At 44.6% G+C, this 18283-nt stretch overlaps 1 protein-coding gene across 1 annotated transcript in view; it reads right to left on the bottom strand.

Annotated features, from left to right (window-relative positions):
• LOC136437161 (uncharacterized) overlaps positions 1–18247 on the bottom strand; it is a 33335-nt gene extending 15088 nt beyond the window's left edge. Inside the window, exons 1-10 of the mRNA XM_066431643.1 lie at positions 17011–18247; positions 15332–15470; positions 14669–14882; positions 4271–4450; positions 3507–3781; positions 3094–3172; positions 2608–2784; positions 2134–2287; positions 1321–1543; positions 656–849 (exon numbers count right to left, since the gene is read on the bottom strand). Coding sequence (XP_066287740.1) covers positions 656–849; positions 1321–1543; positions 2134–2287; positions 2608–2784; positions 3094–3172; positions 3507–3781; positions 4271–4450; positions 14669–14882; positions 15332–15470; positions 17011–17074 — 1699 coding nt within the window. The 5' untranslated portion in view covers positions 17075–18247. The remainder of the gene's footprint in view (positions 1–655; positions 850–1320; positions 1544–2133; positions 2288–2607; positions 2785–3093; positions 3173–3506; positions 3782–4270; positions 4451–14668; positions 14883–15331; positions 15471–17010) is intronic.
• Between the last annotated feature and the right edge of the window lie 36 nt (positions 18248–18283).

Genomic DNA, 18283 nt, shown 5'->3' with positions numbered 1-18283 from the left:
TTTTCTAACAGTGTGCGCTTCTATCGGATGAAATGTTGTTTATATCCTACGCATGAGACACATTTTATCCAAACCAGTTATTATAAAGAAATGATGGCAATAACAGTTACAATACAAAACAGGTTTGTACGATGGAACTACAACATTGTTCTAATTTAAGTCATAAAAGAAGAAATAAAAAAGCTTTATAGACACAACAATATGTACAATACCTCTCGGACGATCAACTAAAAGCTACAAAATGGAAATACAAACCAAATCTTAAAATTCTACTTACTATGCTATCATATCATACTTCCATTGATAACTTCTGTTTTCTATTCCAATGGCGCTAGTGAAAATGTCAGTGCAGTAAACGGCCTACTGTGTACGTAAGGCTAGGTAAATCAGTCATCCTCCACAGAGATAGCTAGTGGCAGTATCAGTGCAACGCGGCTTCGCTGCCTTCTCCTACGCAGAGCCGACTTTTGCTTCGACCTTTGAGCGAAGCTAAGTCGAACCCAGGGACTCAAAGGATATATGGATTCGGCTCTGCGTAGGAGAATACTTCGCCACGGCTCGCGTTTTCAGCATAGCACAAAGGGTAAGCCCTATTGTAGCAAATATAGCACAGCTGAAAACGCTACAAGCGAAAGGCTCCACGTAGATTTCTCACCGCCGCCAGTGGTGATTTCCTTTCCCATCAGCCTCGGCACCTCCTCGTTCCAAAACTTCATGTGGGACTCCCGTAGTTTGACGTCAGAAGATGACGTCACGTCCAGCTTCAGGTAGGATTGAGATGACGTCATATAGCGTGGCCAGGTCACCAGGTCACGCATGCGCGCTGCTCCGGTGAAGTCGTTGGGGTTTCTGTAAGAATTCAAATAAACACACTATCAAACAAACAAATGAAGCAATTTTGTGAAAATTGTGACTTTGTGAGCCTTTCTACTACATTGCTATCTAATGTTGTCTCCAAGCAGATGTAAAGATCAGCCTCAGTGTCAAGTCACAAACTGGCCGTGAAGACTACAGGTCAACTGCCCAACAGCAGCACTGAAAGCATCATCAAGGTCTTGGTATTTCAATTCAACTAACATTTAGCATGGAAGTTAATCTGTGTTGGTAGAAATCATTTCGAAACAAAGTTGAACAGTAATTTACAACACAAAGAAATCGACTGAAGCTAGCGGTGGATTGCTCAATCCTTAGGAAAGACTGAAGTTGGACAGTCGAAAATTTGATGAAGTCCAATTTTGGTGTTGCAAATTACAGTTGAACTTTGCTTCAGAGTAAGATTTAGCAAGGTCTGTGCTTATAAAAAAATATAAACCCACGCACCCGTTAGCGGCGAAGTTGACCCAGTACGCCATCAAGTCCAGACTCAGGTCTCTCTCCTCCTGGGTGAAGCTGTACTTGTAGTTGCCGTTGTCGTCAAGCAGAAGCGTTATCCCGAACATGTAGAACAGGTCGTCCCCGTGGTCGGCTCCTACGTAGGGAGGTCTTTCCGAGAAGACCGACGTGCGGTGTTGGAACTCGTACTGATAGACCTGGGAGTCGTGCGCTGTGAGAGAGGGAGAGAAAACTGAAATTTCAAAAACAAAATGGACAGGCTCCCAATGAGCAGATGTTACAGAGAAAATGCTTCTCATAAGCACTTTCTTCCCAATCCTCAATGAATATGTGTATATAGAAAAAAGTAAACGCAGAAAAATAAAGTCAACGCAGAAAAGGCCACAAAATACCCAGAAAACAAGACTGACCTATCCATAGATTGCCCATGACTGCAAAGAGCCCTTGATTTGTTTCGGACTAGGTAAAGATCTCTATTTCGACCCTGAGATCAAACTGGAGTCCTACTTTGATCCTAGTCGACTCCAGCTCGGACATGTTGTAAGGGATTACATTCGTCATTTCAGATGGTGACGTAAAGCGGTCGGCCAAGTGTATGGAGCAGCTTCAAGCGTCAAATCTCGACACGTAAAAGAACCCAACACACTTTTTATCATCGAGAAAAATAGGGGTGACCCGGGGTTCTTGACGTCGACCATAAACGTGATCCGTAGCGAAACCGCTAGATTCTTGAAAAAATAATCTGGTTCACCTCAATTGTGGGTGACTGCTTTACCTTTTTATTTTGAGAAACTGACTGACCTGCCTCTGCCTGCGCCATGTGTGCGGTCGGTGCGGCGAACCACGAGTCAGTCATCAGCTGGATGAACTGGTCACGTGTGTAGATCGGATCGTCGTTGTCCGGGTCCATGTACTGGTCTATCACGGGCTGGACAATGGAGCTCACATCGCCGTCCTGGGAAATAACATAGTTTCACCAAAAATTAGCGACAAGTCCTCTCCCGTGGGCGTAGCCTGGATGCCACATCCTCTAATGCAAGGCCCCCGTGTATATATATATATATAGAGAGAGAGAATACAACACGATGTATTCCGTATCACCCGAGGTACCGGCCATAGTACGGATGGGCTGGGACCGACGGTGATGTCGAATACACCATGAAAAAAATTAGAATTTTCGACAGCGGCGCACTCGGTGCACTAAAGTGCGTTCGAATGATTCTATGATTCGAGAACCTAGAAAGTGAATTACTTTGCTAGAGGCGTAACACTTACAGGAAATTGGTCGGCAATAACTTGCAGTTGGGTCGGTAGAATAGCCGGCAGAACAGTCCTGTTCAGCCCTTCTGCAGTCACTTGCGGGACGGCAGCCAGCATCCCGTAGCCGTACTCGTCATTGTTTGTGCCCAGGAGGTAGTCCACCTCGTTTACCTGCTTTTTGTGCATCAGGTCCTGGATTGAGCAGAGAAAAACACAGATATATTCGACTGTCATGTTGCATCTTGTCGACTTGGTGTTAGGGTAGATTTAGATCGAAATTTAGATGTTCTGGGTTTGAATGAATAGCAGGTCCAGATGATGTGCACCTAACACCTACCCAGATAAAGATGAGAAACTAGCTTCGGTAAAGAAAGTCCTCTCGGACGGATCATTAAGCCAGAGGCCCCGTGTTTGAGGAGAGCCACACCACTAGTGGGCCCATCCCGGCACGGGCAGATATCACTACATCATACAGTACAATATTGGACAAGACAAACATACCCAAAGATCGTCTGGTAAGAAACTTCCTCCGACTATCGGAACTGTCGGATCATACGTCAGCAAGTCTTGTGCTGGTTTGCTGTGGGCAAGAGGGAAACAAAAAAAGTATTGTTTACAAAAAAACATCATTGCTTTACATTAATGGCCACAGTATTTCATAAACGCGATTATCAATATTTTCAACATATCAGCCATGGATGGATCAAAGTTAGATGTAATATGTGTTAATGTGTTAATGTAATATGTAAATACCTGTAGTTTGTTATATGTGCGTTTGTTTTAATACTCCAGGAAGATTAGCTACGTACTTGTTTGTACTTGTATGAAAGCTAATGGGGTGAATAAAGTATCCAAGTTTTAATCAAACAGAAATACACGCAGACCCCCCCCCCCCCTTATTGTACAGGACGTACCTTCGTAGACAGATCATCATGTCATCGAAGGAAGCCGTGGTGCAGTTTACCGAGGCCGCGAGAGCTTCTGTTTTTGTAATGTCGCCCCTACGGCTGGTGCCGATCCCGGCCACGCCGCTCTGGGAGATGGCCCGGCGGAACAGCCCGCGTGTCTCCGGGGACATGACGAGCAGGGAGACGCCCCAGCCTCCGCCGGACTGGCCGAAGATGGTGACCCGGTCGGGATCTCCTCCGAAGTTCCGGATGTTGGCCTGAACCCACTGGAGGGCTTTAGCCTGTGGTTTAAAAAAAAGCGATTTGGGTAAGTCATTACCTTTTTATTCTAGAAGAAGCAAAAATAACTCCTTCGTTCTGAAGCTTGAGTTTAACTGTAATTTCAAGGACAAGAAGAGTCGTTGTTGAACATACTCAAATTCTTGACTGTCGAACTTTTTCTTATGTTGGAATTTGCAGCTAAAATTCTGCTTCATGGAGTCAGCTAACACAGATGAGCTTTAAACCTATAGTGCTTTAATTTAGAATTGTGAAAAGTTCTCTGTTTGAAAACAGGGCATTTGTTGAACCAAGTAAGCCTTTCCAGTGCAACGAAATGAATCAGTCAAAAATAGTTACTCATTGACAAGCAACTGAATTTTAGATATGTTATCCAGTTTCTTGAGTAACTTTTTTTGGCGTATCTTACTACCTGGATGTCTAACCTTTATCAACGAAATGAATCAGCGTTATTTTTTTATAAATATCTTTCTGTGAAACGTAAAACTTACCATGTCCAGAAGCCCGATGTTGCCGTCTGTCTCCGGGTCTCCGGTAGGCAGGAAGCCCAGGTTGCCCAGACGGTAGTTTATGGTTACCATGACGACGTTATGGAGTGACGTGGGGATCTCAGCCGGGTAGGAATCTGCAGTGCCCAACCCCATGCCGCCTCCGTGTAACCACAGCATAACCTGGACAGAGCAACAAGGCCCGTCACATGAGAACGTACAGCAACACAAAATCAAAGATCTCATACCTCCGTGAATTATTTATTTTTCAAAATACCTTGTTTTATTTATCATTCTGATGGTCTTGGTAATTCCCTCTATGCATTTTTGTACCGGCCTGCGGGATCAACTTTGGAAACGGGTTACACCATCTTCCACCTCCTGTCATTCTACAATATTCAAATATCTACGGACACACACCATGACAAACAAACAAACACACAAACCTGAGTTAAAAAAACACAACTGCAAGTTACTGTTACTTGATACAAGAAAACAAAGAAACAACGTCATTATGTCAAAAGTCGTCGAAACTTTCAAGACGACTGAGTTTCAGCAGCGAGGCATCCCTCACATTCACTGTTTGCTTTCGGTAAAAGATGGACTAAAATTCATTGTAGAATTGGAGATTCTGATGAGATTTGCTACTTTGTGGACATATAGATGTTTGCAGTTAGCTACCCAACTCAGAGACAAAGATTTATTCGACATAATTAGTCAGGTACAAACGTCCGTGTGTCGAAAGTCGTGGTAACTTTCACGGGGAGAAACATTCAGCGAAGCGGGGGGCGTCACATTCACTGTTTGTTTTAGGTGAAAGATACACCAAAATTTAATGTAGAATGTCTACTTACCGGAAGATCAGCAGTGGAGGCCACGTTTGGCGTATAGACGTTCAGGAACAGGCAGTCCTCGCTGCTGCTGTTGCTGCCATACGTGATGAGTTCCTTCAATGGTGAGCCTGGCGGCGCCTGCATATCCACGACCTGCGGACACCGGTTCCCGAACTGGGTGGCGTCCCGGACTCCCGTCCAGCCGGCCGGGTCCTGAGGAGGACGCCATCTGTGAGGACAGGAAGTTACAGGTTTGTGTAGCAAAACCTGTGTTGGATCCGTTGGCATGTGTGGTGGCCGCCATCTTGATTTTGTGACGTCGAAAGGTAGCTATACATGTACCATTGGGAGGGGTGTTTTTGGGGGGTCCCTAGCGTTCTCTCTATTTCTAACAAATCGGCACACAACTATCACACATTCAACTCAGATAAAAAGAAAAATTCAATACCAATTCATATTCATAAAAAGACCCCGTAATCGCTAAATGTACATAGCAAACCTGAAGTATATGTAGCACAAATACTTGACTCTAGTTGTCATTTAATATCACAGGCTTGCAATAGAAAAACCAATTTTGGAATGGGCGCCGCCTTATTGGGATTCTGACATTTTCCGATCGCCGTCTTGTTTCCAGTCTACATGGATTACTAGTTCTATTCTTATCTATAAGTTTGTCAGTGGTCTGCCCGATAAGCTACTAACAAGGGGACGTGGATTTCAAACTTGAAATTAAGTGTGACATTTGTATCTTTATCCCTGTGACCGCCAGACATTACACAGTCGAAACGCCATATATCTACGCTTTTGTTTGCTGCCTATTTTTGGTTGCTTTTTATCGCGGCATAAACAATACCTCGGAGCTCGGAGTTCCTGCCCACACCGTCTTGAAAAAGGGTCATCGTCATTTTTGAGAAAAAGATAGTTCTCATGTTTCTCTTTGATACGTCACGTCATACCCACCTAAGGTCCCCCACAGGTGGAGCGGCGTAAGGAATCCCCTTGAAGATGTGGATCCGGTCGAACACAGCGCCCCCTATGGAGGAGGTCGGGAACTCCATCCCGTTGACGTCTCCATGCGTGGTGGGGACGACAACTCCGCCTGGACGGATGAGAAGTGTTACGTTTGCACCAACCTTAATCAATGAAATTCGCTCGATCGATTGATCGATTCATCGGTCGATTGATTTGGTGTCAGACAACAACGCCACCGTAAAGATAAGATTTTACTTGTTTTACAGCAACTGAATTTGGATCGAGTGACGTCTAGTCTTTCCTACGAGTCAAAGACTTGGGTACAAAGCACAGAAGCTACAATCACTAAATTGATACAGATGAAACTATAAGACTACCCTATAACTCATTTGGGTCGTCGAGGAACTACATGCAACGGAGGCTAGGCCAACTGATATCCGTGTGCTTGTCGAGACATGGGTGAATGAAAGTAAATAGCTATCGAGATAAGAATTGTTTGTGCGCTGCGGCCTTTTGGCAAGTTTCTGGGTCAGGGGACACTGCATGCTTTAGTTGCGTTGTAAATCGAAAATAGATTAACTAAATGTACTTGATATAAGTACACTGGAGAGTAAATGCATGGATCATCATATAAACTGAAATTCCTTTTTCCTTCTTAAGTTACCCTCTTTTAAAGATTTCAACACAAACGCTCCTATTGGTCCAAAACATTTTGCCAAGCACAAGCGCTATCTATCCATGACCATAGCATGACCAGAACACGAGATATCAAAACCGAGAATTTCCGCTATACTACCTTGGAAAACCATCAGAGGGTCCAAATTCTAATCATTTCCAATTTTTTGTAACAACATATCAACACACCAAAAATAGAACAGGTCCATCCAGCCGTTCTTGAGTAATCTTAGACTTAGTGACGGACAAACACACTTACACACACACACACACACACACACACACACACACACACACACACACACACACACACACACACACACACACACAGACAAACGTTAGCGTTGGCAAAAATATAACAATTCTATATAAAGTCAAAACCAAGTCCAACCCACCTGTGAGCCCTAGCAGCGCCGCCAAGACGATCAGCTTCTCGACACCTGACGTTTCTTTACCTGCACGCCGGTCCATCGTGTCTCTCTTATCGCGCCTCTGATAAATGTGGACTCTGCTCGAAAAGCGTCCTTTTATAAACGTTTGCTCTGAGTTAAACAAACACTGATGTCATTTGCCTATTCAGCCAACAGCGTCAGATGTTTACTACATTTATCTACCTGTGTGCCGACTAAAGAAATTCATCACTCAAGCGCTGGGGTCATGTGCTTTGAACTGTGACCGCCAGTCTTATATTTACTCTTTGTTTTAGACCTCCATGTTTCATAGTTATTCTATTCCATTTGAAGAAGTTGTTTTCTCCCTACGACAAACGTGCATACGTACCTAATGAATGCTACGGTTGTAAACGGTGTACATTCTTCTGAATTTCGAGCTCAATGCCACTAAGAGCCGTGCAGATTGCAAGGTTAATTGCTCGGGTGAACGACCTATAGCACGTTCAGTGCTTCAAGGCAAGATGACCATATATGGTACAGGGTTCCAATCAAATACGCGCCGCTCAGTCCCCAACGAGATCACCATATTCGGGCATACATTTGGAAAAATAGATTTGTATACCATATATGGTGAATTCAGCTTGCAGCGACTTAGTGGGTAGCTGCTCACTTAACATTGAGTCACTCTTATTTTGGAAAGTTACCGTCAAATGTTGAAGATTACAATACCGGAAGTCGACGTCACACAAACAACGACCTTCGGGCGAATGTGTTCAGGACCAGCGAACATCCGGCGGCCGACCTTTGAAAATTGCGACGTGCTGATCGAGAGGACGCCATTTTGAGGTTCTAGCTCATTCTCTCTGATAAGAGTATGCATTTTGATGCCGTCCTGCGGGATTAATTAACCGGGTTCTCTCGTCAGTCTTCGTTTACACCATTTCCACGTCCTGTCACTCTACATATTCAAAAATCTACGGATACACACCGTGACAAACAAACACACAAACACACAAACAAACAAACAAACAACACACACAAACCAAACCTCAGGTTAGAAAACATACAACTAGAATTACTGTCTTTATATAAGTGAAACAACGCCCTTGTGTCAAAAGTCGTTGAAACTTTCACGGGGATTGAATTTCAGCAGCGTGGCATACCCCATATTCACTGTTTGTTTTCGGTAAAAGAATCACACCGACTGGCCTCGTACGTGACACAACAACTGACGTTTTATTGCTCACCAATTCGGTATGTATAATGTATGGCAACTTCTGCTGCTTACTGAACAACAAACTTACTTAACAAACACCCTGTATCTAACCAGTTACTATGATACAGGTATGTATTCGTGTGCTGCACCATTGTCATAAATGTCACATGTGATATGACACCATACTTCCATTGATAATTTCTATATTCCTCTGCAATGGCGTCAGGTATAGGAGGCTCTCTGTAAGGCAAGGTAAATCAGCCATCCTCAACTGATTGTAGCTGCATGGCAGTAGTATAGTGTAAGCGACTTCGCCACGGCTCACTTTATAGTCAAGCACACCAGGTCACCCCTACTGTAGCAAATGTAATACAGTTGAAAATGTTAGAAGTAAAATACTCCATGTAGATTTCTTCCCGCCGCCAGTGGTGATTTCCTTTCCCATCAGCCTCGGCACCTCCTCGTTCCAAAACTTCATGTTGGACTCCCGTAGCCTGACGTCAGCAGATGACGTCACGTCCAGCTTCAGGTAGGATTGTGATGACGTCATGTAGCGTGGCCAGGTCACCAGGTCACGCATGCGCGCTGCTCCGGTGAAGTCGTTGGGGTCTCTGTAAGAATTGGTATAAAAAATACTAGTTAACAAACAAAGCGATTATATAGCAATTGCATTTACTTTTTGTGTTTTTCTACCACATGGCCATCAGACGTAATCGCTAAGCAGATGTAAGGAGCGGTCCAGTCTCGGTGTCTTAGGACATGCAGCTAGTCAGACGTCTTAAATTGTCCAAACACTTCTTACTAATCTTCTCAAAGCTTCCTCACACCACTCAAGGCATGAACTTGTCGTGAGGACTCCAGATCGACGGCCCAACAGCACCATTCACACGTTATCAAAGTTTCTTGGTTTCATTATCTCCATGAAAAATGGAGATATTGTTTTTGGCGTGTCTGTGTGTCTATCTGTCTGTGTGTTTCTTAGTGTTTCCGGACTATATTTGTCAGCATAACTAAAAAAATCTCTGGATAGATTCAGATGATATTTGCTATGTGATGGGGAGACGAAGGTCAATGTCGATTCTGGGCCCCCTGATATATGACCTTGATACTGCAGCAGAGCTTCCGTTTTTATATCTTTTGACCTGGACGTGCTATGGTCTCGATTTTTGGTAGCTGTAAGGAAGCTGTAAGGAAGAAGTGATGTAAGGAAGAAATGGTTAAGGTTTGGGCCCCTTAGCAACTTGTTTCAATTAGAATTTATCAAAATATGTGTTTATCAAAGAACATAGATCCACGCACCCATTGGTGGCGAAGTTGACCCAGTACGTCATCATGTCCAGACTCAGGTCTCTCTCTCCCTGGGTGAAGTTGTACCTCCAGGAGTTTCCGGTGACGTCACGCAGTAGCGGGATCCCGAATATGTACTGTAAGTCGTGCCCGTGGTCGGCTTTTACGTAGGGAGGTCTTTCCGAGATGAGCGTTAACGACAAGCGGTGCTGTAACTCGTACTGATAGACCCGGGAGCCGAGCGCTGTGAGAGAGGGAGGGAAAATTGAAATTTCAAAACGAAGTGGACAGGCTTAATCACTACTGAGCTGATGTAACAGAGAGAAGGCTTCTCATTAGCACTTATGTAAATATAGACTTTCCTCATTAATCATGCAAATTAAGTCCCAATTTGCATAATTTGCATGTCAACCTAATGCACATCTGTCTAAGCTACCTGCATACTGAATATCATTGAAATCCGTCTTTCCTTTCCTCAATTAATCTCCTTGGGCAATTTGACAAAAAAGCCCCTGCAGTTCCAGAGTAAGCTGCTAGGGAGCCCAAGCCTACACCACGACTTCCTTACATCACAAGCTATCTGCCACCAACAAATCAAGACCATAGCAGGTCAAGTTCTAAAGATTTAAAAAAAACTAAAGTTTTGCTGCAGTACCAAGGTCACATACCAGGGGGGCCAAAATCGACCTTGACCTTCGCCTTCCCATTACCAGCTACCCACATACCGAATATCATGATAATACATTGAGTGGATCTTGAATTGTGCTGACTACAAAGATTCGGAAACACAAACAGACATACCCTCAACTACTTGGAGATAATAAAGTTCTCCTTTTTGAGCTACTGACTGACCTGCCTGTGTCTGTGCCATGTGTGCGGTCGGCGCGGTGAACCACGCGTCAGTCCCCATCTGGAGAAACTGGTGACGTATGTAGCTCGGGTCGTCGTTGTCCGGGTCCAGGTACTGGTCTATCACGGGCTGGACAATGGAGCTCACATCGCCGTCCTGAGGAATAAAACGGGTTCAGCTGTCTGTGTGCTTGCCTGTCTGTCTGTCTGTGTGTCGGTTAGTGTTTCCGGACTATTGTAGTCAGCGTAACTCACATTGCCGTCCTGAGGAGTAAAACAGTTTCACAAAAAATATCAGCTAACGAAGGCTCACGCGTCGGTGTAGCCAGGATGCCACATCCTCTTATGCCAGGCCCACTTGAATATATAGAATACAACACGGTGCATTCCGTATCATGCGAGGGTAATGTAGAATACACCCTGTTGCATTCTATGTATCACTTCCACCCGAAAAAAGCCCAAATTTGAATGCCAAATGCGCCAGAAGTTGAGAAAATTTGGTGTCCACAAAGAAAAAAAATTACAAGCATCAATTACAACGTCTAAATCCGATATTCAAATGTTCGACAGCGAATGATCCTATAAAAACTCGAGTGATACAAGTAGAAGCCCGTGTGGTAAATAATATAACACCCGTATCATCACGGCCATGGAACTGCTTGTCCAAGGGACAGATTTCCCCTCAGAGTCTGTTTTCATTTTGATCTCCCAGTCCAGCAGTTAAATCCGAGAACCTACAAATTGAATAGACCGATCCCAAAGCCACACCCCCTGTTCGATTTCTAACACCTCCGTCAAAAACAGGGTTTGACGGACCAAACATGGCCGCCGCGGCTAGGTTGAAAATAATGCCACTGACTTTTTAGCTTTTGTGGCACTGAAACCCTTTCAGAGCGGGCCAAATAAGAATGCTATGTCTTCTTTGTTGAAGGCTGTATCCACCGGGTAGAGTTGTTTAAGGAGGGGGTAGGTGTAGTTACGGTGAGAGCGTAATGTTTTCGGTCAATGTTAAAGCGGTATGCGCCGCATAGCTTTCCCTTTGTCGGTGGGCATCAGCGCCCAGTTTTTGACAACCAGCCGATGCACGTGTAAAACAGGGTTCATATATCTGTGACAGGGTTCCCACTGTATTGACTGCATGCATAACAGCTGCATGGTATTTAGTAACTAAGAATTAAAATGCATCCTTTCACTTCCCTGTTCACTTTCAAGTTAACCAGTTTCACACACCAGTAACTGAAGATATGAAACTCTGCGCTAGCGGACTTTGTAGTAGTCAGCATGTGGTACAAGCTTCCTCTCCTTGAGTGCCCGATCTATTTTCTTTTTAAATTCGTTTTTGTGCATGCATTCCACCAACACAGTGGAAAAGCTGTCCCAGATATACGTACCCTGCTTTACACGTGCCATTTCTGCCCCACCAACGCTGTTTTTGACGGAGGTGGGCTGAATAGAACAGGGGGTTCTATGGGTCTTCTATTCGTTCGATATGGTGATCGACAGGATCGGTCTATTGATCTGCCATAGGCGTAACACTTACAGGAAATTGGTGGGCAATTTGTTGTAGGCTGGTCGGCAGAATAGCCTCGAGCTTAGTCCTGTTCAGGCCGTCTGCAACCACCGGCCCGTAGTAGTAGGCGACCTCGTCATTGTTTGTGCCCAGGAGGTAGTCTACCTCGTTAACCTGCTTTTTGTGCATCAGGTCCTGGATTGGGCAGAGAAAAACACGTTAGACTGTTAAGCGGTATCCTGTGGACTCGGGAATCAGAATTTAGAAGTTTTCTTTTTGAAGCAATAGCAGTTCCAGATGCTGTGCCCTTAAGAAAGACACTTTACGCCGATTTCTTCACTCTACTCATGCTAGGGTTACTTTTCCAAGCCGGAGCCCGACAGGACTGTTTGAGAATAAGAATATACATAGCTCAATATAAGGATTGATATTTTGTACGCTCTGTGTGTTTTGCAGTCCTTTATATCGTATTTGTCGTCCGTACTTTGAAAATATGACCCGGCCATGCATCAGATAAAGATGAATATCTAGCTTCGGTTAGGGACGTCCTTCCGTGTTCGAGGAGGGCCACACCATCAGCGGGTCTATTCTGGTGTGAGCAGATATCACTACATCTTACCGTAAAACAATGGAGTTGAGACCAGACAAGACAAGGCTAGATTTCTAATTTGAAAAAAAAAAGCATACCCATGGATCGTCTGGTAAGAAACGTCCTCCGACTATTGCAAGTACAGGGTCATTCTCAAGGTCATAGGTCATCAATTCTAGTGCTGGTTTGCTGTGGGCGAGAGGAAACAAAATGTCCCTTAAACAAAAATTAATGTTGCACAATCACAACCAGTGTATGCCACACAAAAAACACACACAAATTTCAATATTTTCGGCATATTAGACATGAGCGGATATTTTCTTGATTTTAATCAAACACATAAACACGCAGACACAGACAGGACTGGGGCTATGTATAAAAAACAACAACATCCCACTGCATACTGTGGGCTTCTCCACAGCTGTGTGTAGCCTGGCTACCATCCTACGTAGTCGACAAAGAAAGCGAGAGGGGAGATTCAAAGGAGGATGGTACCCGGTCAGAATAAGATGCATGACCCTAGGGACAAGTAATGTATCAGAGGCACCGCCCTATGCGCCATACGGTGAGGGTAGGATTGTAATCTAGACTTTTAACACGTAACATGCAGATGTAGGACGTACCTTCGAAGACAGCTCATCATATCGTCGAAGGAAGCCGTGGTGCAGTTTACCCGTGCAGCGAGGGCTTCTGTTCTTGTGAGGTCACCCCTCCTGGTGGTCCCGAGCCCGGCCACGCCGCTCTGGGAGATGGCCCGGCGGAACAGCCCGCGTGTCTCCGGGGACATGACGAGCAGGGAGACGCCCCAGCCTCCGCCGGACTGGCCGAAGATGGTGACTCTGTCGGGATCTCCTCCGAAGTTCTGGATGTTGGCCTGAACCCACTGGAGGGCTTTAGTCTATGATTAGAAAAATACTATTTGAGAACTTTTTGAAGAAGCAAAAAAATAACTCCTTCGTTCCAGAGCATGAGTTTAAGAAAAAGCTGTTAAACTTATTTGAATTCTTTACTGTTTAGCCTTTTCTTATGTTGTTGCTTACAGTTAAAATTCTGCTTCAGGAGGAAGTCTGCCAACACAGATGAGCTCTAAAGCTGTAGTTCTTTAATGTCAGATGATGAGGAGAATCTCTCTGTTTGAAAACAGGACAATTGTTGAACAAATTAAAGTAAGCCTTTCCAGTGCAACGAAATGAATCAGTGTTTTTTGTTGTAACTAACCATGTCGAGGAGCGCAACGTTGCCGTCTGTCTCAGGGTCTCGGATAGGCAGGAAACCCAGGTTGCTCAAGCGGTAGTTTATGGTTACCATGACGACGTTATGGAGTGACGTAGGGATCTCGGCCGGGTAGGAGTCGCCAGTGCCTAACGCCAGGCCTCCCCCGTGTATCCACAGCATAACCTGGGCAGAGAACAAAGTATTTCACATCATAACGTACAGCAACAAGGAATCAAACATCTCACACCTCCTGAGCTTTTGCGTATTGCTTGTTCCATCCATCATTCTTTAAGTACTTACCAATTCTCTCTGTGCATTTCTCTATGGAAAGTATGGAACCGGTTTGTTATTCTGCGAGTCTCCATCCTGTCAGTCTACAATATTCAAATATCTACGCCAAAACAAACAAACAAACACACAAACCTGATAAACTTGATAAAAGTAAAACGACGACCTTGTGTCAAAAGTCGTCGAAACTCGGGAGGGTTGAGTTTCAGTAGCGAGGTATCCCTCACATTCACTGTTTTCGGTAAAAGATGCACCAAAAATTGAGTGTAGAATTGGAGATTCTGATACGAAGATTTGCTACTTTGCGGACGTGTGTATCTGCAGTTAGCTACCCAACTCAGAGACAAAGAGGTATTTGACATATATGTAGTTAGGCAAAAAACGTCCTTGTGTCGAAAGTCTGCGAAACTTTCACAAGAAAAGATATTCGGCGAAGTGGGAGATCACTCACTCATTCATTGTTTGTTTAGGTGAAAGCTGCACCAAAATTTGATTGTAAATTTATCACTCCCTCTTCCCCCAATACTCTCTTTCTATCTGTTTCTAGCTCTTTGTCTCTCTCTCAGTCTACTTACCGGCAGATCCGCAGAGGACGACACGTTTGGCGTATAGACGTTCAGGTACAGGCAGTCCTCGCTGCTGCTGTTGCTGCGATGCGCGAGTTCGTGCAGAGGTGAGCGGGGTGAGCCTGTCATAGCCGTCGATTCCCGGACCTGCGGACACCGGTTCCCGTACACGGTGGCGTCCCGGACGCCCGTCCAGCCGGCCGGCTCCTGGGGAGGACGCCATCTGGGAACAGGGAAGATCGTCATTTATTCTTTGAAAGATCCAGGGCTGCCCGACTTTACTCACTTGCCCCTTAATCAATGACGTCTAATAAGGCCCCATTCCACTAGACGGCGATCGCGCTGGGAATTTTGTCACCTATTTCAGTCTTACAAAACCTCCTTGGTCTTACTCATTGGTTTGGCTACAAAGAACGTTAGTTATAACAGATGGTTGGCCCTGCTGACACGAAAAAATACAGGAGCTGGTGTTGAGACTGAAGTTCCCGTGTATGGGGAACCTCGGGCGTTAAACGTGTTTATTTTTCATTATCAACTGCCCCCTTTATTACTTTTCATTATGCGATTAAGATGCGATAAAGCTCTGGTTTATATAACGACACTGCCTTAAAAAATTCCTCGTCTGTTTTGAGAACAGGCATTTCTTACAGTGATTTACAACGTCATACCCACCTAAGGTCCCCCACAGGCGGAGCGGCGTAAGGAATCCCCGCGAAGATGTGGACCCTGTCGAACACAGCGCCCCCTATGGACGAGGTCGGGAACTCCATCCCGTTGACGTCTCCATGCGTGGTGGGAACCACAACTCCGCCTGGATGTGTGAGAAGTGTTAAGTTTTCATCGACCTTTATCAATGAAATTCACTCAATTAATTGACGATCGATTTATTGATGGATTGATCAGTCGATTGATCTGTCTCATTTGATGTCAGACAACAACACGATCGTAAAAAAAAAGAGTTAACTTGTAGCGTTATAGATTACAGCAACTGAATTTGGGTCAAGTGACGTCGACTCTTTCCTACCAGTCAAAGACCTGGGCACAAGGCACAGAAGCAACGATCACTTAATTGTTACTGATGAAACTTTAAGGCTACCCTGTAACTCGCATTTAGTCGTCGAGGAACTCCATGGCTTTGTTGTGTACATCTTTTAGAAGGCTACAGAAACAAGTAAATTTGATTGTACAACGCCACAAGTCCAACACTAACACACACCTAAATATGATAAGTTTTTACCACGAAATTCGTCGTCGTTACCGGGTATAACCAAGGAGGTTTTATATAAAACCTCCTTGGTATAACTTGTACACTGCGGCTAATTCTGTTCGCTGGTTTAAGGTGGTTTTGTACATGTGTTCCCGGGTTTTGTGGTCACCGCGAACTTAAATCCCCGAGAACATTTCCCCTTTTACAGAACCCGTGTGCTGGTCGAGACATAAGGTTCCCCTCCCTGACACCCCCTGACACACATATATGAGAGTGTGTTAGTCGTCGTTATCGGGCATTTGTTTGTACAATGCAGCCTTTGACAAGTTTCTGGGTCGTGAGACGCTGCATTTACAGGTTACGTTGCACATTTGACATACATGAAATAAATGAAGGAGGCGCAAGTGCACAGTGCACTACGGGGAGCGAAATTCATGAATGTGGTGACCATTGTCTAAATTGAAAATCCTTTTGTTTTCCTTCTTAAGCTACCCTCTTTGAAAGATGTCAACACAAAACCCCAAGTTGTTCCATTCTGCAACTTCTTTCCAGGAACAAGAGCTATCTACCTAATCTACTATCATGACCATAGCATGTCTAGAACACGAGATATCAAAACCAGATGTCCAGCTGCACTGCAGTAGAAGGCCACCAGCGGATCCAAAATCTAATCATTTCCAGTTTTTGTCACAACCCACACCAAATATAAAACCAATCCATCCAGCCGTTCTTGAGTTATCGTAGTGACGAACAGACGGACACATACACACGCAAACACACATGCACACACACACATACACTACACACACACATGCACACCACACACATAAACAAACACACACATGCACACCACACACACACACACTACACACACAATACACACACACATATGCACACCACACACACATGTACAGTACATACACACACGCAAACACACATGCACACCACACACACACACTACACACACACATGCCACACATATGCACACCACACACACAAACACACACACATGCACACTACATACACACACGCAAACACACATGCACACCACACACACACATGCACACACACACACACAAACAAACACACACAAACACTGCCTAAAATATAAACTTCTTGACGAAAGTAATCAAATAGAACCCACCTGCGAGGCCTAGCAGTGCCGTCAAGACGAACAGATTCCAGATTTTGCCTATCCGCCGGTCCATCGTGTCTCTGATCTTACCTCTATATGTGGAATATGGTCGCGAAGCGTCCTTTTATAAACCTTTGCTCGCCAGTGTTACACAAACGATGAAGTCATTTGCCAATTCAGCCGGCAGTGTCAAGTGTTTACGACCCTTCATTCACCTTTGTGCCGACTAAGGGAATCCATCGCTCCAGCGCTGGGGTCATGTACTTTGAACTGTGACCGTTAGTCTTATCTTGGCTCATTAGGGGTCTTACACCTCCGTGCCTTATCGTTTTTCACTTCGAAACTAGGGCAAACATATAGGGAGAATGCTACGGTTGTAAACGTGTACATTCCTCTGAATTTTGAGGTCAATTCCACAAAGAGCCGTGCAGATTGCAAGATTGATTGCCTGGGTGAACGACCTATAGCATACTCACGCTCTGTAAGGCATGATGAACATACTTGGTCATCACGGTTCCAACCAAATACAGACGAAGCCACTTAATTGCACCTCGGATAAACGCACCTTCCATTTAATTCCACCAAATCCCAAAATCCCGAACCGGTTCCCATTCACTGCATTGTTAGTGACTCCGCATAACTGCACCGCGCATTGTCACCAATTTCGGATAACTGCACCAATTTTTTTCCCAAATCCTCGACAAGTTAACTAAAAAGGTGCGCTAAAAGTCGGCAAACGCGGTACAAATGAGCCGATACCTGCCGGTGTAAAGGCGCAATACCGCCATTATGTTTAAAACTGTTTTTGAGTACGGGGTATTCACGAAATCAAGCCTCGTTTCAAGCGCAAGGGATGACGGGTACAATTTGTGGCGACAAATAAAAATTTCTCCTTTCTATTGCTGTTTGTTCTACAGTGTCTCTCTACAATGTAACAGCTCTGCATTGGGTAATTTCCTCAGCAAAAAGTCTTGAGCTAACCAATGCTCTTGAAGATACGTGAACGCATTTATGTTTGACCTAAACTTTAGGCCACTCTAGATCTCTATGCATTCTCCTGCCTTTCTGCAGAACCAACTATGGAACCGGGTTCTCATCCTGCCAGTCTCCGGTTACACCATCTTCCACTTCCTGTCACTCTGCATATTCAAATATTTACAGCCACATGCCATGAGAAACAAACACACATGCGTTATGTAAAACAATACAACTAGAATTTACTGTATTGATATAAGTAACACAACGCCCTTGTGTCAAAAGTCGTCGAAACTTTCACGAGGAG

Source organism: Branchiostoma lanceolatum, chromosome 6, assembly GCF_035083965.1.
Source record: "Branchiostoma lanceolatum isolate klBraLanc5 chromosome 6, klBraLanc5.hap2, whole genome shotgun sequence".
Lineage (NCBI taxonomy): Eukaryota > Metazoa > Chordata > Leptocardii > Amphioxiformes > Branchiostomatidae > Branchiostoma > Branchiostoma lanceolatum.
The sequence above is the reverse complement of the archived record's forward strand: the minus strand, read 5'-3'. Positions and strand labels throughout refer to the sequence as shown.